Below are 22,137 nucleotides of genomic sequence, written 5' to 3'. Positions count from 1 at the left end.
GAAGCAGAGGGGACCTTTGAAAAAACTCTAAGTCAAATCAACTGCCCCTCCTGCTCAAGACTGTCCAGTGGCCTCCTGTCCACTTTAGAATGAAATACAAACTTTGTTATCCAGTATGGCCAGTGCTCTGTGACCTGTCCTCAGAACCACAGTGCTGCTCAAGTCCAGAGGCCACCGGCCACCCTGTTCTCCATGGAAATAGTGGCAGCCCTCTCTGCTTCCAGGCCACCTTTGAACACCCCACCACCCCCACCCAGTGAGCTTAAACCACACCGGCTGTTCTGCTCCTCCAATCTGCCAAGCTGCTCCTATCACGGGACCTTCACATCAGCTGCTCCCTCTGACTGATCTACTCCACACCTGAGCTCTGCTTGGCTCACTCGTCATTCATATTTTGGCTTCAGTGTCAGGTTCTCAGAGAGACCATCCTATAAACCCAACCCCTCTGAATCCCATAATCTTATCGCAACACCACTATCTGATATTCCTCTTCCCTCTCTATTCGCCTGCTTCCTCTAATAGAATGTACAGAACAAACATCTTGGCTGTATCATCCACCCTTAACCTCTTGGGGGCCTAGAACAGTGGCCAATCCACAGAAGTCATTCAAGCACCAGCTAAATAAATGTGTGTGAGCAGATTCAAGGATATGAGAACTCCAAAAACAATTATAACAGCTTGGCCCAGATTATTTCCCAATTTTTCACCAATAGGACCCTCCACCTGGTAAGCTATCATCTGGGGAATAAGCCCCCAGAAGAATCAGTGTGGGAAACGGTGCCCTGGTCACCCCATCATGCAGGTTGGGCAGGGAACCTCTGATGAGAACGGCTCTTCAGGGAAAGGGTGCCAGGCTGGCTGCCCCGCCATCTGCTCCTCGGTGCTGACCCAGGTATCTCCTCGAGCCCACAAATTTCCACACCGTGAATTGGGTACAACTGATCACCCATTAGGGGCTCTGATTTACATCACACCCATCACTGCTGGTTTTAACAACATCACAACCAGGACTTCTCAAGTTGGAAAACAAACTGTCTGTAAGGCACCTGTTTTGTCTGAACCGCTTTGTGCTTCTTTGCCCAACTACAGAAGCCTACCAAGGGTGTGGAGGTGCACAAGAATCCCTGTGGTTACCCATGCTGGCGCTCTGGGACTGGAAGCAGAAGACCATTACTCTTCAGCACACGTTAAATAAAACCAAGCGATCAATTTGATCTGTGATACTGAAGTTTGATAGCTAAAGGCTTACAGCTTAAAACAAAACAACACAACTATTGGTCTTTTTTCAAACTTTCTAATTCCCAATCTCCTTTTTTTTTTTCTGCCATCAAAACAAACGTTTTACAAAGTGATCTTCCACAGAGTTGTTTAGGAGTGTGACTATGGCCATGGCCACACAGCAGACGGCCACCCCCCTGGCCCTTTCTGCGGTGAGCCCCACTGGCAAGCCTCGGCCCCTGTGGGAACACCAGCAAAACCCAGGCCCTGGTGCTGCAGGGCAGAGGGCCGCCGCTGACCCCTCCCAACACTCAGGGCCCACAGACCCAGGCGCATTTAATGGTCACTGCTCCCACCCGGAGATGCAGGCCCTCCTCCGGCCATCTTTCTTCTTCTTTGTTCTTGACATTTCTCTCTGGGCAAAGCAGAGCTAGCTGCTGGAGGACAACCCGGGCCCCCAATAAGCGAAATTACTCACACATGTAACTCTGAACCCAGCTAGTAGGCAAACACGCCAAACAAGCCTGCAGTCTGTTTTAGGGGCTGTTTACTGCACAGGAGCCTGTGTGTGTCACAGGGCAGAGTTAAGGCAGGAGCAGCTCACTGGCTTCGGCCGCTGGGGATTCTGACTTTAAAAAGTACACGTCACCACAAGGCCCAGGAAGAGGCCTCCATTTCAAGGTCCTGCTAATTCCTCACTATCAGGAATTCTCAGCACTGAAAAAATACAAATAAGAAACACATTTGAATAGGCCAGAATTCAGTGGGTGTGAAGGAGGGCCCCTGAGAAAACAGACTTATCAGTTGGCATGGAGTCCCCACCTGGACTGCATTTCGGCTTGTGCTTTTGACTGCTGATGTGGTGCTGGCTGGTGAGGCTGGCACGGGGCTTGGGGAGTGGCTGGCACCTGTTGCTGAGGAGTGCCAGCCTGGCACTGGAAGGGGGCCCCGGCTGCCTGGGACACGGCAGGCGGCAGAGGTGAGGAGAGGTGCTGCTTCTGGGGCTGCTGCTGCTGCTGCTTGTACCGGGAGAGGCTGAAGAAGAGGCCTAGAATGGCCTTGAGGTTTCCATTCCTGATTTCTGCAAGGTAACAGAGACAGGGGTTAGCGGAGGAGTCCTTTCTTGCTCTAGTTCAACGGGCTGCTTCCGCCCTCACAGGAGCTGCATTCCTCTAGGAAAGGACAGATTTCCTGAACACTTATGTACCTGGTATCACAAGGCCATTAAAATCAGGCCTCAACCACAAAGAAATTAGCTTATTCTCCTTGCTGGGATTAGAACAGATACATGAGACAAGTTGCAACTGGAGGTCTGGCAAATGCCCGAAGGGAACTCTCAGTAAAGGCATAAGCAGAAAAGTAGAAGTTCTGAGCAAGACAGAGCTTGTTCTAGGGGCAAGGCAAACCATTGGGGACGGAGGAGCCTGGGCACGGCGAAAACTCACTGGTCTTCACGGGGCTCCACCAAGCCTGTGTTCTATGCTTCAAGCCACCTGGAGTGTGCCAGGTGGCTGCTGTCCCGCTCCCAAGTTCTTACATGGCTGTACCTGGTCACCCTGCCCTCAAACACACAGTTCTGTGTCTCCCCTGTCCGCTGAATAAATCATTTCAATTGGGGATGGGTGTGGGGATAGTCTAGAGGACTTGCTTCTATAAAGAACTCATGCATATTTTTTAACTTCTTTTTCTTAGGTAAGTCCCTTTAGCATTTCATATAATAAGGGCTTGGTGATCGATGAACTCCTTGAATTTGATCTTATCTGAGAAGCACTTTATCTGTCCTTCCATTCTAAATGAAAGTTTTGCTGGATAGAGCAATCTTGGTGAAAGGACAGCAAACTCACAGTTATTAACAACCACACCTAAAACAAAAGCAAACTAAAAGGACAGCTAGATCAGGAGAGGAAACATAGAAATGAAGATCTCAAGGAGGGTTAGCAACAGGGGAGTGGGAGGAGGAGAAGGGGGGAGAAGGTACAGAAAATAAGTAGCATAGACAGTAGGTAGAAAATAGATGGGGGGGCAAGAATAGTATGGGAAATATAGAATCTAAAGAACTTGAGACACATGGTCATAAACTAAAGGGGGGGTAATGATGGGATTGGGGAGGTAGGGTGGAGGGGAATGAAGGGGGGAATAGAACAACTGTAATGGCATAATCAATAAAAAGGAAGGAAGGAAGGAAGGAAGGAAGGAAGGAAGGAAGGAAGGAAGGAAGGAAGGAAGGAAGGAAGGAAGGAAGGAAGGAGGAAAGAAAGAAAGAACTCATGCATAAACTTTCCTATATTAAAAGAAATTAGAGTGGAGTGGAGATGAGAATATTTTTATATGGATGGAGTTTTTCAGATGTTAAAATGTAAAGAGCTGCAGAGAAGGAATAAAATATTTATTCATGAGCAGAGGCTACAGACATACAAGGGTGTTTTTCCCAGACAATCCATTTTCACATGCAGGTCTGTTAACACCAGATGCGATAACCAGGGTCTAAGCTGACCCTGAGGGTGAGTGATAGGACCACCCAGCATGAAGGATGCAGAAGGAGGAACTTTGGGGGCTCTCTAGGCTGAGGGAGGGGGGTCAGAGGAAGGGAAGCCTCACCTGTGTGGGTAACACAGACCCCCAGGCTGGGGGGGAGGCTGCTGATAAAGGAAACGAGAGTTTCCCCCAAGGACCAGCGAAGGGCAGAGGTGTGTATGGGGACCTGCCAGCGCCTTGGGTGGGGCTGATTAACCAGGCTGAGTTCTGGAGAAACTGACAATTCAAACTCCTAGAACCCAGCCTTCACCCGCTACTTTGGGAGTCAGCAGGTGCTGGTTGTCAGGGACAAAACTGACAGAAGTGTAGCTTTCAGAAAACCGAAGCCCCGAGTTCCAGTCTGTGCTCTACCACATATTAGCTGCACAACCCAGGGCAAGTCCCGGAGTCTCTCTGGGCCTCCGTGGTGATGTTGACACAGCTTGCCCCATCCCACAAGGCTGTTCTGCAGGTCAAAAGGGAGCATATACAGAAAACATACTGTGAACAGTGAGGCCCTTCACCGATCTCGGTTACCGTGTGATGAGTATAGCCCCAGAGTCCTATAGGAGATTCCCATACAACTCCAGCTTCATGCCTTAAAAATGAGGATTTTCACTATGGTGAAAACTCCTTATAATTTATCACACAAACCATAACACCTTTGAGACTGGGGGGGAAAGGGGAGTGCTCTTAATTACACCAGGATGACAAATGGAAGCCACAAGTGACAAGGACGAATCAGGCTTATAAATAAACACCGTGTGCAGTGCAGGGAACAGAGAAGGATCCAAGGAGGTGGCCAACCTCCCAGTTTCTTTGGCTAGTTCAGCTTTAAGCCTTCAACTCTGCTTCTGCTTCATCCTCAAGAAACCAACAGAGAAGCACACGTCTGCTTCTAAATGTTCTCACAAGCGCACCAGGGCCAGGGAATGGGAGGCTGGATGGGACAGTGCAGTTGGCTCATTTTACTCCTGGAAAAACAGAGGGGGAAGCGACACACCCGTGGCCACCCAGCTGGACAGTGCTGGGAGTTAGGGACAGATTCCAGGTGAGATAACAAGAGCTGGCATGGATCTTGGGACATTAGACAACCTCTCCTCGTAGATGAAATCTAGGTAAGGATTTCAGTGTCTTGTATAGTCAGCATGTACCAGGTGAGTGATCTTTCCCTGAACGATCTCACTCAATCCCTGTACCCTGGGAAGTGAGTATTAGTGTGCCTCTCTTACTGAGGGGGGAGCAGAGGCTCAGGAAAATGTTATGACCTCTCAAGGTAATAAATGCTGGAACTGGGATTTGAATCTAGGTTTTTCTGACTCAAAGCCTGGTCTCCTAACCCTGTAGAACTTGGCTTGCTTGTATACTCATCCTGTGCAGTGAATTTAAATGCACACCAGATAATATTTTATTAAGCTAGCTGGTGGTCATCTCAGTATTCTTTATTCTTCTTCTGTAAGTATTCTTTTGTTGTGGAATGTGTCAAACATTCCGTAACACAATTTTTAAACCACTGCAAACAAAACAAAGAAGGAACTTGCAAATCGGCATTTGAGGGGCTCAGAGGCTGCTCACCGCCAAAGGCCGGCACGTGCCCATCAGCAACCTCCTAACCTACCAGCCTGGCCCAGGCAACAGGAGCCGGCTTTGTCACCTTCTCTTCCTGTTGTGGTGAGTCATTTATTGTTCAAAACGGTGTGTTGCATGATTCCCTAAAACATCTTTTTTATTTGTCGAAGAGCACAATGCTCCCATGAACGCACTTTTTCTCAGGAGGCAACATTTTTACTACAAAAAGACATGAATTTTTGGAGCCAGAAAGACCTGGGTTTATTTATATGTCTGTAGTCCTTTGTTTATAGACTTTGAGTATGCCAAAGATTCAGCTCTGAACCTCAGTTTTTGTCTTTAATATGGGCAGATGCATGTTATACCTCTCCCACTGGGTTGTTATGAGAATTAAGTGCAGACTCAATGAGAAAACGTGTGCAAAGCACCCAGGACACCGCCTGGCTCAGCACTTCCCTCTTTGGTTCAGGAAACAGCCCTTCTCCTTGCAGCCTGCTCAGCACTCACCACGGGCTCCTCACCCAAAGGAAGCCTGAGCTGGCCTGCTGTCCCTGCACGGCTGCTCTGTGCCAGGCACGGGTGTCAAGAAGAAAATTGGTCACGAATCTATCTCATGTTAGAGAAAACTCAGTAGTAACCGTCTGCTGTTTTTTTTTTTTTTAACAGCTTTTTTTCCCCAGGTATAGTTCACATCCATAAAATTAAATGTACAACAATTTTTAGTAAGTTGAGTAACAACCTAGTTGTAAAGTATATTCCTTATCCTGAAGAGTCCTCATGCTCGCATGCATTCAACTCCCACACCAGTCCCAGGCCACCTCGAATCTGCTCTGTTTCAACAGATTTGCCTTTTCTGGACATTTCATATAAAGGGAATCGTGCAATAGGTGGTCTTTTACAGCTGCCGTCTCTCACCGAGCATGACATATTCCCGGTTCACCCGTGTCAGAGTAATTACCGTGAGTCTCTTTACGTTGTTCAGCATGATTACCCAGTGCCTGGATATACCACATTTGGCTTACCCACTCACCAGTCAGTTGGTGGACACTGAACTGTTTAATTTTCTTCTCAGAACACAAAACTCAAGAGTAGCAAAGGCTCTGTTTGGGGTGGAAAGCCACACAGTTTATGCTGTGGGTGGTCTGTGGCAGACTGTCTGCCCAACAGCCAGAAATGTGTCCCTCCCATAGTTCTAAATGTCATCTGTCTGGGTTTCCTGAGGCCTGGTAAACGGGTCCCACAGGCCACCTAAAAACAAAGTGTCATTCTGCCAGCCCACAACTGTTCCCCTCTGGTCATTTCCCAAGGCTGTGGAAAGAGTATCATTTTGTACCTGATCAACTATCCTCAGCCCTTGATGCCTAAGAAGGAAAACAATGTAGACCTAGAGAGAGTTGACTTGTCCAAGGGCTAGCTGGTGTCTGAATCAGCGTAGGAACTCTGCTCTCCTTTCTCCTCCACAGCCATCCCCATGTAAACTGAAAAACAAACTATTAACCATATTCCAATTTCCATTAGAATTCAGTGGCCTTGACTCTGAATTTCTTTGGGTTCTGACTGATCTCTTTGTTCCCATTGGTTGGTACTAATCTGCATAGATGCTGGAGGGAATGCTGAGCACAAAGAGTAGAATAAATAGGAGAGTTATTTTCTTTCAACATTATTTGAGAGAAACCACAGGCTGGTTTACAAAGGAATAATCTAACACAAAGGAACCTGCTTTGTAGGGAAGCAGAGACTCAGAGCCAAAGGGAGGGTTGCCTCAGACCACAGACTTGCAGGATCCCTATTCAAGCGCCTTAAGCCACAGTGGGTGGTATAAGGCTCTGCCCAACTGACAGGACTTTTGATTGAATGGCATTATTCCTCCAGCTAGGCCTTCTACTCCACCTGCATCAACCATGTAACTTTCCACCTGACTCTTGCAGCCCTTCTGTGTACAGCTTGCCAAACTGGTGATGACTCTACCCACAGCGGGAGGGGCTTGATGGAGCAGGAGCAGAGCTTACAGGGCCCCTTCTGCTTGAGGGGCAGAAATGGCCCCACATGCACCGCCAAACTCACCTGTTGCTTTTATGCAAATGGTTCAGAAGACCTCCTGCTTTCTGGCTCAGGATGAAAGAAGCAAGCTCAGCATCTAGGTCTCTGGACATCAGAGCAGAAAACCCAGGTCTGATCTCAACTCAGCAACTGATTTCACTTCAAAAGCATACACTCCTTCCTGAAGGCATCAGGAAGGATCTTCCTGCTTCTCTTTCTCCATCTGAAACACTAATGAACAGCTAGTCCTTTGCTGTCATCCTGTTACCCATGCCCCATCTCCTGCCTAGATTTCTCTTCACCTTCCTTTCCTGTCTGGTGAATGCTGAAGCGTCCTGTAAAATCCAGGGGAAGCATCGCGGTCTCTCTGAAGCCTCTGACTACCCCAGGCAGAGCTGATCACTGCCTTTCTTTGGGCACCACTGGACCCTGGACATACCATTAGCACGGCTCTCCGATGAACTGGAATGAAAGCTAGTTTTGTACGACTTGCCTCACCTCTCTGTGCACCCCAGTGCCTAGCGCTATGCCTGGCATACAGGATGTGCCCGCAAACATCTGGTGAGCTAACCAGGATAAGCCATACCCTGGGACCTCTGCTTCTCCAGTACAGGAAGATGGGCTCAGGGCCAGGTGGCGCAAACGCCAGGTGCTCTCAAACTCCCAGGGACAAAGGCCATACTTCCTCCCAGGGACAGGTTTACAGATGGTCAATCATGACAGGTGGCTTGTGGGCTGGGGAGGGGTTAAAGGGATGTCAAAAATCACCCAGGGCAGGGTGAAACCCAAGTTCACAGGACTCTGGCAAGTCTCCAAGAGCAAATGAAAGGGTCTAGCCTTTGGGAACACTGAGGGGGCAGGGAGGCCTGGTCCAGGGGATGTTCCTCTAACCAGTGGCATCTCCACAGGCTCAGCTGGGCCTGTAGCCTGTGCCGCAGGCATCGGCTGTCTGTGCCAGGAACAAAGGCTTTCTACCAGGCAGGTCAGGACAGGGCCCGAGCTGCTGAAGTGCTTCAAGGACAGGTGCACATACTCTCCTGAGTCCCAAACCAGCTTTAGTCACTGAGAAAGGGTGGAGATGTACCTACGGGGCTTTCCAACTGCTGATATAGATACATATATTTTTTTTCCACCAAGAGCCGCCTCGAGGCACTCAATCGTCTTCAAAGGGAAAATAAAAAGCATTAAAACTACATTATTTCTTTAAGCACTATAATGCTTTTCTAGTTAAGCAGGTGGTTCCAAGTATGGGCAGCAGTGAGTCGTAGGAAACACCAGGCCTTTGAATCAGCAGATGTGAGAAGCTGACCCACTGCTGACCTTGTGGGCCTCCCCTTTCCCACGTGCAACTTCACCCCTTTGGGCCTCCATGTGCTCACCTGTGTGACTGGGACGATGTGAACACTGACCCTGCAAGGTTGCTGGGGGATTACACAAGATATAAAATGTCATGGCATTTATTAATAGCTCAGTGATTGACACATGGTAAGTTCTTAATGAATGGCTTCTATTCCCACAACTTAACAGTATGTCCAGTGAGATTTCTGTAAATCTGAAATTGTGAATGAGGTCCATTTGAGGATAAAGGCTCTAAGTATCCTTGCTTTTTTAATTAAAGATTTTATTTATTTATTCATTCATTCATTCATTCATTCATTTTTTTGGACAGAGGGGAAGGGAAGGAGAAAGAGAGGAAGAGAAACATCAATCTGTGGTTGCCTCTCCTGTGCTCCCAGCTGGGGACCTGGCCCACAACTCAGGCATGTGCCCTGACTGGGAACTGAACTGGCAACCCTTTGGTTTGCAGGCTGGCACTAAGTCCACTGAGCCACACCAGGCAGCAGTACCTTTGCTTTTTAAGTTCAAGGAGTTGACAAAGGTTGGAGCCAGTCACCATCCCTTAAGACTGTATAGGTTCAGAGACAGTCTTACCACCAAAAACCATCCCTCACTTCCCAAGAAATCGGTATAAGTAGATATAGATGGGAGACTAGTTTTGAGGGTATGGGAGGGTGGCAATGTTTGATGATCACAGAATCGGGGAATTTCCTCCCTCACCAAGGAGCAAGAAGGTGGGGCCATGTACTCCTTGCAGTCAAAGGCAAGGAGGCTCTGGAAGAATCATTCCAAGTGGGGGTGCTGGCCTTCCAGTCCCGAGCTGCACACCTGCTTAGTAGAGACTTGGCAGGTCTGCCTCTTGGACACCTGAGTGAGGGGAAGGAGCTGAGAAGAGATCACATGGTGGGTGGCTTCCAGGTGACAGGAGGCCTGCTCTGCCTACTGCAGTGGAGGATGGAGCCCACACCTGCCTGCTGGTTTGATGGTGGATAATGGAAGGACCATGTGACCGAGGTCTGTAGGCTCACCAGGAGCACCTTAGCGTGGGGACAGAGGGTGGCCTGAATCAGGGGATGGGACCAGCTGGAAATGAGTTGTAAAAGCTGGCCAAATCTCACAAAAGTCTACCAAGGCCTAGGAAGCAGCATCGGGGTGAGTCCCTGGTCAGCAGGGCAGACAGTCTCACCCAGGGACAGTGGCAATTACCAGAGAGGAAGACAGCAACTTTACCACCAGCCATACTGCACTTCTCTGTGCTGCCTCAGCCCTGGGGGCTCGGGCACAGAAACGAGGCAAAGGGAAGGGAGTGAAGTTACCATGTCTGCGCCCCCTTCAACCTTCCGAAGCCGCTTGCACTGGGAGGCATGGGGGAAAGGAGCTTTGAGTAGAGTCTGAGCTTGAAGTTTAAAAACACACAAGACTGAGTCATAAGTATTGGCATAAAACTGTTCTAATGATGAGCATGACTGAAGAGTTACAGATTCAGCCAAGATATCATTGAGTGAGTCTCGACTCAGCAGGAAAGATGTGGGATCAAAACAGCACAGCTGGGGGCAGTTACTGAAATGCCATAAATGCCAACTTCATAGCTATACCCCAGTAACTGATACTGCAACACACTGGTTGCCCCTGCGCCTCTCTATACCCAGACTCACAGGCTGCAACATCTACAAAGGGTGAGGGCTGAGCGTCTCTGCAGGACACGCCTCCCGGGCTCCACCAGCACCTTCTGATGCTGCGGTCCAGTGAACAAAACTTCTCAGTCTTTTTTGCTGTTTTCTACCTGTACATGGCATGCCTAGATCTTATCCACCTGCTGTCCTAAAAAGGCACCCAGCTCTGAAGTCACAGACACCTGGGTTCAAGTCCTGATTCTGCCATTTGCTGGCTACAAGCCTTAGGGATATCACCTATAACCTCTTTAAGCCAAAGTGTCCTCACCTGTAAACTTAGCCTATTATAAATTTCAACTTCAGTGGTCAGGGGTGTGTGGAGATGAACAAGGCAGAAGGCAGGGCAATTGGGGGTCAAGAGATGGCAGAGTGGCCAGAGGCCCACAACCCAGAGACTCCTTGCTGCTCAGCAGACTCTGTAGAAGTCTACAGAGTAGACTGGGGGCACAGGCCAGGGGCCAATCCTCCCAGAAACCAGGAGGAGGGTGTGCCTGCCACCTACAGGCAGGCACAGGAACTCTCCACCAGGAGGAAATACCCTCCTCAGAAGGGTAACCTGTGTCTCCCTACCTGTCCATGAAACACCACTCACCAATCATCCTTCGCCCCAGCACTGTGAACCCCACATGTCCTTCCACACGGACCTTACTCAACCCCCTGGAGGAGGGATCACGCCCCAAGGGCGAGGGAACCCACCAAGGACCCTCCTCTCAGAGCTGGGAACAGGGCTCCCCACCCAACAGCTGCTTCAGAGAGCTCTGGAAGCAGCAGGGTGACCGTGCCTGACCTGCGCCAGGCCCTGCACACTGGAGTGCCCACAAGGGGGCTTCCACTCGAAGACACAACACACCCACGAGGCACCGGATGCAGCCATCCCCTGCCCCCAACCCTGGAAGAGATTGCAGTTCAGAAACACGACCAGGAAGAGCAAGCTTTCCCTGCACAGCACAGCAGAGGCAAGAAGCAGGCCCCAAAGGAATCCAGCACGTTTGCAAACTTACCTGCTCCAAGGGGCTGCGTCCTTCCTCACTGCTCCCCTCCTCCCCACCCTGACCACCAGAGTAGATGCTAACAGGCATCTTTTCGGAACCCAACCTTGCTAGGGAAAAGTGGTGTCATCCGAAACCCAAACTGCTTTACCTGTTCTGGGAAAAGTGGAGGCAGGTGCAGCCTAATGAGTTTGGGAGGATACCGGGGCCTATGGCAGCTTTGGAGCTGGCAGCTGCTTGTATTTACAAACAGGAGAGAGAGGGCAAGTTTCCAGAGCGAGATGCTGCCTGGGGAGGCTGGGAATTCACACCAGCCATCTCCAGACCAAGACCTAACTGAATAGCACACCACCGGCAAACGCTCATGGGCTAATGAGCCACCAAATGTGAGTCAATTAAAAACTAATCAGGGTGTCAAAATGTAGCATCTCATTAATATAGCAAGTGCTTTTTAATTTTTTTAAGCTAGGAAAAGTACTGCTTCTTCTAATAAAAGTAAAAGATAAGGACTGGGCATTTCTCCCTGGGAACTGTGCATTTTAAATATGTTCTGTGGTTAAGTGTTCTCTCTCCCACAGATAAGGCCCGGCTTGATAATTAACCGAACTACTAGTCAAGGGAATAAAATCGGCATTGTTTGATTAAGCCCCTCTAAAAGAGGAGCAAGCGCTGTCTTCACTGCTCTGACAGACACGGCCAACATGGCTGAATATGCATTCCCGGAGTGATTCTTTCCGTTGTCAAAAAGTTGGCACCCTCACGTCCAGACGAGCATTGAGATGCCTCAGAACCAGGAGGAAGACAAAAGCAGAAGAGGCCACCAGCATCTCGCGTCTTAGCTGCATTCATGCTGTCAATTAGTGACAGGTGGGCCTTCCCAGTGACGAAAAGGCAGCTTTGTGACGGGCGCTGACTCACCTTCTGCAGACAGCCCCTGAATGTTTATTCCCTTAGCTGCCAGAAAGTTCAAGCAGGCATCTATGTTTTCAATCTAGGAGGAAAAAAAAACACAACAACATACACTCAGTAAAAATTCAGCCTTCTCCAGAGCCACCTCTCATTAGACACAAAGTGCCATGTCGGGGAGAGAGGGTTCCCTGTGCATTCGCTGAAGTTCTTGACATGGAACAACAGAAGGACAGGAATGGATGCAGGTCAGGACTCTCCTCTGTCTGTACTTGCACAGGAAGGGGTTACCTAACATCCCAACCACACGGAGCCAAATGTCGGGGCCTCGAATGGCTCACAACTGCCAAAAATAACCGGGGTGGAGCTGGAGCTCCCATGCTGATCAACGTCGCTGGCGCAATCCTGAAGACTTGAGCAGCTGCCAGAAACACGGAGGTGGGGACAAGGTTAGGAGACCCACCCGTCCACCAGCAGCTGGGAGAAATTTCTAGCTGCCAAGGCAGCAGGCAGTCAAATGTACAAACATGAACGGGAGTTTCAGCAGGAATCTGGGGAGTGTTTACTCACAAAATTCTCAGGATGGCAGGCATCGCAGGGGCACAGGGAAGGCTGTGACTGCTAAACCCCTCTGGCCCTTCGTATTTTCTGTGGCAAGAAGGGGCCCACGGGGCAGAGACCGGGAGGCCTCCCACCTTTGCCAGGGCTGATGCCATGGTCAAGGGTGAGCCAACGTCCAGCCCACACACACAAAAAATCAGGTCATTCCCAAAGGTCACATTCAACTTCAGTTGTCAGGGCTAATTATGTTTTGGTCTACGGGGAAAATGTTCGGGCTTGATTAACGTCAATGGTGACCACAAGTGAAAGGAATTGCCTTTGACATGACACAGGGGTCTTTGAATTTCCACAACTGCCATTTCACAGTGGAGATCCCCCTATCTCCCCAACCACCTGACACCCACCTGACCTCCCAGGCACCTGACCTCCCAGCATTCTTAAGAACCCAAACCAGTATTTAATTCACGGAATTTGTTTTTCACTAATAAATGACTGTCTTTCACAGTGTACATGTGACCTTTTTCCTTCCCTGTCCCTGAGCCATATTCTGATGGCTCCTTCACAGCCAGAGAGTGAGGTGTCTGCATGTTACCAGCTCTAGTGGGAGTAGAGTCTGTTCCAGTCTTCTAGCGGTCTTCCTGAAGGTCACGTCCCCCTCCCTGACCCCGGCACTTTCCTTCTCAATCTTCACATCTTCCGAATGATTTAAATTAAGCTTTGGCACACTTAAATAAAACTGCACTTATTTTAGAAGAATCCATCAACCCCGAGTTTGTGGTGTTTTCTAGCTCAGGTTTGTTCCCATCTCTTTCCCAGCCTCCAGCACACTTCAAGGGGACATTTTTTCATCTCAAGGAAAAGGGGCAGAATGCAATTTCCTGCAAACTAAATAAATGCTGATGCTATGGGGTACCCCTGCCACCACCACAGAAGATCACTTCTACAGAGAGGGAGGAAGTGAGATCTCACTTCTACAGTGAGATCCCTTTTAACTCTCCTTCCTTCTGCGCAGACCAGAATGGCTGACAGTGATGGCCAGGTGCTTCCATCTTGGAGGGAGGGGGCGGGGAAGGAAGGAAGGGCATGGACAGAAGTCCCCGTGGAAGGTGTTTTAGAGCAATTTGCTTCTGTTTGTAAGAATAATAAAAATTATACCTCTCAATGCTATCTTACCCCATGACAAAATCCGATTTTGAGAACATAATTACCAGTCCTCATTTATGCTATTGAACACAGTGGTAATATGCCAAAATAACTCACAAGGACTTGTCACTCCCACAGAGAGGCACTAATATTTAAATCAGGCAAAATTGTAAAATTCCTCTTCTACCCCTTGTCTCTACCTACAATCCTATTTCTTTAATATATTATCATGCCCATGGCCGATAAACGAGGCTTTGGCAGTGATGTTCTCATAGAAAATGAGGAAAAGAAAAAGCTGACCACCCCTGAACCTGTTAATGCTGAAAAATAAAATAGCCCACCTGATGTTATCCTGGCACGTGTCATGTAAACGGACTGACCCGAGCTAGGTGTTTTCACCGACAGTGCAGCTGTGTGACACTAAACTAAAAGTCACCACTGACATGTCCAGGGAAAACCCGGCTCTGCTTCTGTGTTGTATCTGTAGAAATCGCCTTCCAGGAACATAAAGAGCATTTGCTTATCCCATTCATGGAGCATTCGACACATAGCATTTAAAGTGTACAGTAATTTCTCCTTGCAAGGCTACCCTGGGCATACTTCAATTCAGCTACCCACTGGGCTTTCTTTTAATGTTAAAATCTATTAAAGCAATGAATTATTATAAATAAGTTACCTAGAATACTTTTCTCCTCCTGTTGATTTTTAAAGCCCTGTTATTCTTCCCATGAATTTCATAATTTAGATCGGTAGTTCCCCATTGGGGGGGGAGAGCAGGAGAGAAGGGGCAAGGATTCCATCCCTCAGGGGACCGGTGACAATGTCTGGCAGCACTTTGGGTTGTCACAACAGGGGTGGGGTTAGGTGGGGATCGCCTCCTGGCATCTAGTGGGTAGAGGCCAAGGATGCTGCTGAACACACTACATTGCACAGGACAGCCCCCACGAGAAAGGGTTACCCAATCCAAAATGTCAACAGGGCCAAGATTGATGCACCCGAGCGTCACGATCCTTTTAATCATTGATCCAGTCAACACAGTAGTTCGCATGTCCGCTCCGGGCCAGGCACGGTTCTCGGTCCTCCTGGTGGTGATGGTCCAGAGTCCTCCTCCCTGTCCAGGAGCCCATGTTTATCTGATGCTTCTCTTTGGGGCTCACAGACACATTCAACGCACACCCCTACCTCCATCCATTTCAGGGAGAACCAGAGCATATGAACAAGGGAAGCGTGAGGACCTTCCCTCGTTAGGTGAAGAGAAGAGGTGCTTTTTCCTGAAGAGGTGAAACAGGAGTAGCACACACATGGCTAGGCTGCACCCCCTGAAAATGTTAAAACCAGAAACAAGAACTGGGGGCATCACTTAAAAGACAATTCCTATGCCCATCAGGAGCCTTGAATTTTCTTTCCCCTCTACTATGCTCACAGGAGGAGCTCAGAAAACATTCCTGAGTCTCAAATCCATTCTTTAATAACGCTCTGTGGAGGTTAAAAATCACTCCCGACCCGGCGGCGGAGCCCCACGCGCTTTTCATCTGCACCCCAGGAAGACAGCGGAGCCGGGAAGCAGAGCTGGGTCAGATGTGAATTCCAACCTCCGGCTTCACTTGGAATGAGATCAGAAGGCGAGAAGGTTTCTTTGATCCAGGCTCTCTTGTGATTAAAATTCACCTTAAGGTTTCCTTCCAAATACTGTCCAGGTAAACCACCCATCTTCATGTCCCATTGAGACTGCAAGCTGCCACCAAACCCTGGAAGGGGAACGACCAGGTGGCAGGAGCCTGGACCTCATTACAGCGCAAGGGTGTCCCTGGGCCCCTCTCTACCGGGGCTCATGTGTGATCCAGACACACAGCTTGAGATGAAGCCCCAGTCAAAGTGGGGGGGCAGAGCAAAGGAAAAGACTCTTAACCAGCAAAGTATGTAAATACAGCCAAGGCTGTTCATTAACACATAGCGGCCAATATAAACTGCTTTCCAAAATTAGCTGAAGAAATCTGTACTAACTTGGACATTCCAGTGGTGCCGAGGGGGGCAGGGTGAGAAGGCTGTTCTAGTTGTTGCCATAGCTCTGGGTTGGAGTCCCTGAAGTTCACGGCACTAGCTGGGGTGGAAGCCTGGAGCCCAGAAGTGGAACCACAGTGTGGCTCAGAGACCCTGGGAGCAGGCAGATGCTGGATGAATGAGGGAGAGTTAGGGTTTAGACCAAGGTGCACTTCCCAGGGCTTCCTTTGCTTGGTGCCACATGCGGCCTCCAGCCCGTGCAGTCCGTGAACACCCAGTAGCAAACACCTGCAATGAAGCCATTCTCCCTGTCTCAGCCAGTCTCCATCCTAACATTGAAGAGTTTCTCAATGGTCTCTGAACGTCAGACTTGGCAGAGCACCTCCCAGGGACTACGTATGCTGTAGCCTTTGTCTCCCACATCCAGACATAGAGCTCCACCCGAGACAGCCAGAGAGCAAGGGAAATCAAAACAAGTGCCAAACTACTGGAAAGAGAAGAGGGGACAGGAGGCAAATGGAAAACTTCACATTTCAACCCTGATGACGGCTGGACTGGGTCTCATGATAACGTAAAACATGCAAACCTCGGAAGCACTGCTGTGTAGCTCCTCGGAAGCTTGGAGACTGAACAAATACCATCTGTTGTGGCAGTTGTCATGGCAGCGTTTTTCTCTGAATACCAGCGCAGATGAGTGCAAAGCGTGTGAAAATGGTGGATGCAAATGAAGACCGCCTCTAACGGCAACACCGCAGCCCAGGGGAAGATGGGGCTCCGGACCCTGAGTAAAAGGGGTGCCAGTTTTTGAGTTGAGTTTCTCCCTGGGGCTTCCCTTGGAGATCTCCAACCTGGGGGTGTGAAACTGAGAGGGGAGGCAAACAGCTGCTGAACTGAAGCTAGACTTTTTTTTAAATCATGAAATGCCTCCATCCTCAGCAATGGGAGACCTGGACCCAGCCAACGATGAGTGAGAACTTGCGAGTTCTGGGACTTGGAAAGCACAGTGTGGAGTCTTCTTCATAAGCCTCGTAGATCAACTCAAACAACTTTCTTCTAGGTGTGTGATCTCCACACCTGATACCACGACTTGCCAACAATAATAATGATCATTCATTCATTCATCCACTTCATCTATGTTTACTTAACACCTCCTGGGTGTCAGACAGTGTGCAGCTACTGGGTATACAGGGGTGAATAAAACAGACGTAATCACCACTTTGTAGAGCTTACAGTCTGATGTAGGGAACTGACATGAAATAAACAGTACACAAATAACACCTGTCATGTATTACAAGACTTGGTCTAGCCTGGGGGACAGGGATCAGGTGAGAATTTCTTAAGGAAGAGAGAGCAAGTGCATCCACAGAGACAGGGCTTTTTGTCTGTTTTATTCACTGATGTAGCCCCAAACCCCTAAAATAGCATGGAACACATCATAGGTACTCAAGAATATCTGTTGACAGAAAGAATTTGAGCCTAGACTTAAGAGTTCACTGGGAATCCAGAGTGGGAAGAAAAGAACGTACCCATCATAGAAAACCTAATGCTTGAGAGCTTCCAGGCAGAATGCAACGTACCACATTTGGGAACCAAAAGAAAGTCCACGTGGCTGGGGGCCAGTGGGCATGGAAGAGCAATACAGATGACACTGAGCAAGAGCACAGGGCTGGCCACAGGGGGCTGCACTCAGGAGCTGACATGGTGAAGGAGAGAGGGCAGGGGTCCTTCCAGTTCTTAGGGAAGCCCTGTCACTGCCCCATTACCATGGCAACAGCAGGGAGACCAAGCCCTTCCAGTCGGAAAGCCCAAGGATGCCAGGGATGGCTGAAGCAGCGGAGGTGGGGCTGCAGAGACATCCGGGCTGGGCACGGAGTCAGGGAGGAACGGAAAGGGAATGTCGGGGTCTGTGGTCACGTGCGCTAGGGAGGTCTGTTTCGTATCTAACCCTCTGACACTCCTTCCTCTGGCTCTTTCCAAAAATAAATATAGAAAAGAAGAAAAATGGAAATCTAATCATGAAACCAAACCAAAAAGCAAAACGTACTTCAGAGAAATGCCCTCCTAAATGCCTGTCTCCCCAGGGTTATCTGTCTCTTTCCTTTGCATTCCTAGGGGCCGCAACCTGATGCAGGACTTGCCCAGCTTTTTGAGGGGGAGGCGTCCACCTATGTCAGCATCATCAAAGGATCACATGGGCTCCAGTGTGGTCCTGCAGCTGTAGAGCCCCCTGGGACAGAGCCGGCAGGGTCTGGATACTGTAGCTGTAATCTTAGACAGGGGCCCCCCAATAAAACAAAGCACAGTGGCATTTCAAATTCTCCAGGTGAGGGACTGTGTGCTAGCATCTCCCCTCGTGGGTAAGCCCCACAGGCTGCCACTTGCCTGGCGGAGGCTTAAAGCCATGTGTCCAGCAGTACAGGGGTTCCAGACCCCTGACCCAGCTTGGGCCAGTGGAGCGTCAAAGCTCCCAGCCAGTCAGTTCTATCTCTCCTGGTGGCTTTGGAGCTGAAAGCTTAAACAAGAGCGTGGGACTCGGGCTGGAGGGGGCTGGAGTCCTCCTGTCCGGTCTGTTTCTGCTGCTGCTTTAATGCCTTGCCCAGCTCCTCTGACTTGGCAATGCCGTCCACCTTATCTTTTCTAGTATTTATAACTTCAGCTTTCCAACACTGTGGTCAAAAATTCCTTTCAAAAAACTCTGTAGGAGTCTCTCTGCTGTTACAGCAAATGGGTAAGTCCATATGGGTACCGAAAAAAAAAGTCTCTAGAGCAGAAAAAATTAAAAACAAGAATCTCAAATTCCTTCCGCAACTATCTCTCCAACTGCCTAGAATATTTCATTTTCCTATTATTTTCTGACTTCTCGATTTTCCCCTGAAGCAAAGAGAGAAACCGGGGAGGAGGGCTGTAACTAAAGGTGCAGAAGTCAGTCCTTATTTTGGAGGCTCCCATAATACACCCTCAGGGTTGCACCCTGCAGAGGGTCCCCTTTTAGACAGTCATTCAGAGGAGAAAGCACTCCTGGGCTTCCGCACTGTCAGAGAGACCCAGTGGACGCCTCCGTGTGCGTTCACTCATGGTACCACTCCAGGCATCTTTTCTCCTGTTAACACCTGCAGAGTAAAGACCGGTAACTTCCTAGCATCCTCCAAAGGGGCTGTTCCAAGCTGAGGCCTCGAAACTAGCAGCTGGACACAAATGCTAAAGGGGGATGAATAAGTTAAGGAATGATACTTAGGAAATACAACACAGGGTTTTGGGGGCAGAAAAGTCCGGGTTCAAATCCTATGCTGCCATTTACTAAACCATGATCTTCTGCAAGTGGGCTAAATTGTAAAACGGGCTTTATGACACCTCATACATAGGGTAGAAGTTGTCACCAAGTGAGACGACCTATGTGTGACGCTGAGAAAGGGTCCAATAACGGGCAGTTTTGTTACCGTATTGTCACTTTTGATGTGCACATCATAGGGGAATAGTTCCAAGGCCGTAACACGCCCCGAGCTGTGTGTGGGGTGGGACCTGGGAAGACAGAGAATTAGACCGGCTTCTCCAGCCGCCTTCCCTTCCCTGCTCCCGGCTTTCCCCTCAAGCCCAGCTACCAGGACTCTGGGATTTTCCATCACTCCATGTCATGCCTGGCCCTCACCAACTCTCTCTCGCCGTTAAAAAAAAATTATTTACAAATAGAAACAGGGGAAGGGAGGGAGAAAGAGAGGGAGAGAAACACCAGTGTGAGAAAGAAGGACCGAGAAACATCGATTGGCTGCCTCTCATACATATCCTGACTGGGAATCAAACCTGCGACCTTTTGCTTTCCAGGACAACGTCCAACTCACTGAGCCACGCCGGTCCCCTCTCTTGAAAAGACACTGATGAACTAATTCACCCCAAGGCAGAAGAACTGCTACAGGCTTCCTGAGTGTTACCTCTTTCCAGGGGTACTTATATTCCGTCACAATTATTATCTGTTGAAAAAAATAGGGACTTTGGACTCCACACCAGATTCTGGTTCCCTGCAAGATTATCCATACAACCCTAGAAAATTATTAATTGCTTCTAGTCTCGAATTTGGGTTGGCACATATTAAGGGCCTAGAAGTTTACCGAGAGCTTTAAAAAGACCCTTTCCTCACACAGTTCCGCGATGGCAGAATACCAGACATCAATGGCCTCTCCTGAACGCGAAGGTCATCAGGGAGCTGTGACATGCTGAGACTTGCTAGTTACCCGACACCAGACCTAAGAATGGGTGCCTTGTGGCTGGAGTTCACGTTAACCCTGTCGGAATCGGCTCTCCCTGTCCAAAAAGCTTTCTGGTCAGAGTATCCCCTATCAAGTTACATAAGACCTCAGACAAGTAGTTTTGTTAAAAAGAAATTTTTGTTTTCTTGCAAAAATACTTTGGCTTTACCTTCAAAGGGGCTTCCCAACTCATTCCAACTTTAATGAGAAAACCTGACCTGTGGACCACAAACGCACGGCTGCCTCCTGAACCAGAGGGAGAGGCACCTACTGGAGAATTTCACCCAGGAACTAGCTGGAACTTGGTAGCCTCGTTCCTTCCTTGAAAAACAATGAAAGAACATATAGTCTCTTACGGGCCCTGCTCTAGGGGAGGGGGAAACAGTGGTGACAGGACAGCATGGTCCCCCCACCCCTCCCCCATCCCAGAGCAGACAGCCTCCTGGGAAGGGCTCACCGTAAGCAGGCATCGCCCCACCAAACAGAGCTCAGGAAAGCGCCAACTGACACCTATCGACTCACCTGTTGAAAAGCCTGACACCGACTCACTATGCTCTTTTCTGAAGGGCCGGTTCCCTCCGAATCAGAGCCACACGCACATGCTGAAACCCACAGGCCACCACGAAGTCTTCCAGAGGCAGCAGCATATAAACGCCAAACTAAACAGAACAGCAGATCCTTGATATTCCCCAGAGAGCGGCGAATCCTCAGTTTTGGAAAGACCACTAGAACATGTCATTTCACCCACAAAACAAATACACATAAAGGAACAGGGTAACGGGGTCATCTGCAGATGAAGGCCAACAGCGGGACGTGCTCACCCCGTGGTGACTAGTTCCCACACACAAGCCTGCTGGATTCAGTTTTGCGGCTCAGCCAGATTGCTAAGGTCTGCAGCGTATGCTTCTTCTGGGTTGCTCTCGAGTGGCCCATCCATGGGTTTCAACCCGGCACTTCCACAGACAGCAGGGTACAGAGGTGCCAGGCATGTCCTCAAAGCACCGCTGACCAGGAAAGCAAGGCCAAGCAGGTAAGTCTGAATGTTCAACACTCAGTCCCAAATCCTTCAGGACACTGGCTCCCAACGTGGTGATGGCTAGAACAAAGGCGCTGTCCGCCTCTCCTCTGCCTACGTACGTCCCCCTGTAGTGTTCCTTTCTGCAGGAGATCCAACTCAAAAACCGCCCTTCTCTTTTCTCCCCAATTCCTGCTGTTCCTAGCATGGAGGAGGTGATTGTTCCATGCCAGGCTCATTCTAGGACATTTTACATATATTACCTCTATCAACTTCAAAAGTTGCTGGTAGGTACGGCTACCACCTTGAATTCTAGACCACTGGGGATCACTAGTATGTAATTTTGGAGATTCTGCAAGTCATACACAAAGTACTTTATACCAAGAAACGAGATTTGGCAAATAGTTCCAAATTCTAAAATCTGTGACCAAGGCGAAAAGCCACATGCTAACCAAATCAGAAATGACACAATGTTAATTAAGACTATTAATATTAAATCATTCTCAGCCCTGCTTCCTGCCACAGCCAGCGTGTCCGAGGCGTGGTCCAAGTCACCGGCAAAGAACGAACTAGACGAGGAAGGTCTCTGTTACAGAATATCCTCGAGCTTTCCACAGCTACCAGGTACCTGCTCCACCTCTGAGGAAACAGTGACAGTGTTTCACTCGTCATGCAGTGCTAAGCCTGGCTACTATTTCTGTCTTTGACAAATAGTCAGCTGAACCAGATAAAATTGCGGTTTTGGTGAGTAAAAAAGTGGCTAGGTATTGGTTATTTCATAGCGTTCTACCTGGAGACCAACATATTAGGAAGACACCCTCCTCCTGGAGGCTAAAATTAAACTGTGGGGTGACTATGAAAACAGAACACTTCTCAGCCATTTATAAAACAAAGCGTCAGTAAATCCCGAAAAAATCTCTGCAAGTGTC

At 49.1% G+C, this 22,137-nt stretch overlaps 1 protein-coding gene across 2 annotated transcripts in view; it reads right to left on the bottom strand.

Moving 5' to 3' along the window:
* Nucleotides 1-22,137, bottom strand: part of NAV2 (neuron navigator 2) — a 362,959-nt gene that overhangs the window by 202,353 nt on the left and 138,469 nt on the right. For both annotated transcript variants that reach the window (XM_053673061.1, XM_037150498.2), the window contains exons 4-5: nucleotides 12,260-12,332; nucleotides 2,041-2,299 (exon numbers count right to left, since the gene is read on the bottom strand). In XM_053673061.1, coding sequence (XP_053529036.1) covers nucleotides 2,041-2,299; nucleotides 12,260-12,332 — 332 coding nt within the window. The remainder of the gene's footprint in view (nucleotides 1-2,040; nucleotides 2,300-12,259; nucleotides 12,333-22,137) is intronic.

This window comes from Artibeus jamaicensis, unplaced genomic scaffold (assembly GCF_021234435.1).
Source record: "Artibeus jamaicensis isolate MK-2021 breed Jamaican fruit bat unplaced genomic scaffold, CSHL_Jam_final contig_797, whole genome shotgun sequence".
In the NCBI taxonomy this organism is placed as follows: domain Eukaryota; kingdom Metazoa; phylum Chordata; class Mammalia; order Chiroptera; family Phyllostomidae; genus Artibeus; species Artibeus jamaicensis.
Note: the sequence above shows the minus strand (reverse complement) of the source record. Positions and strands in the feature narration are given on the sequence as shown.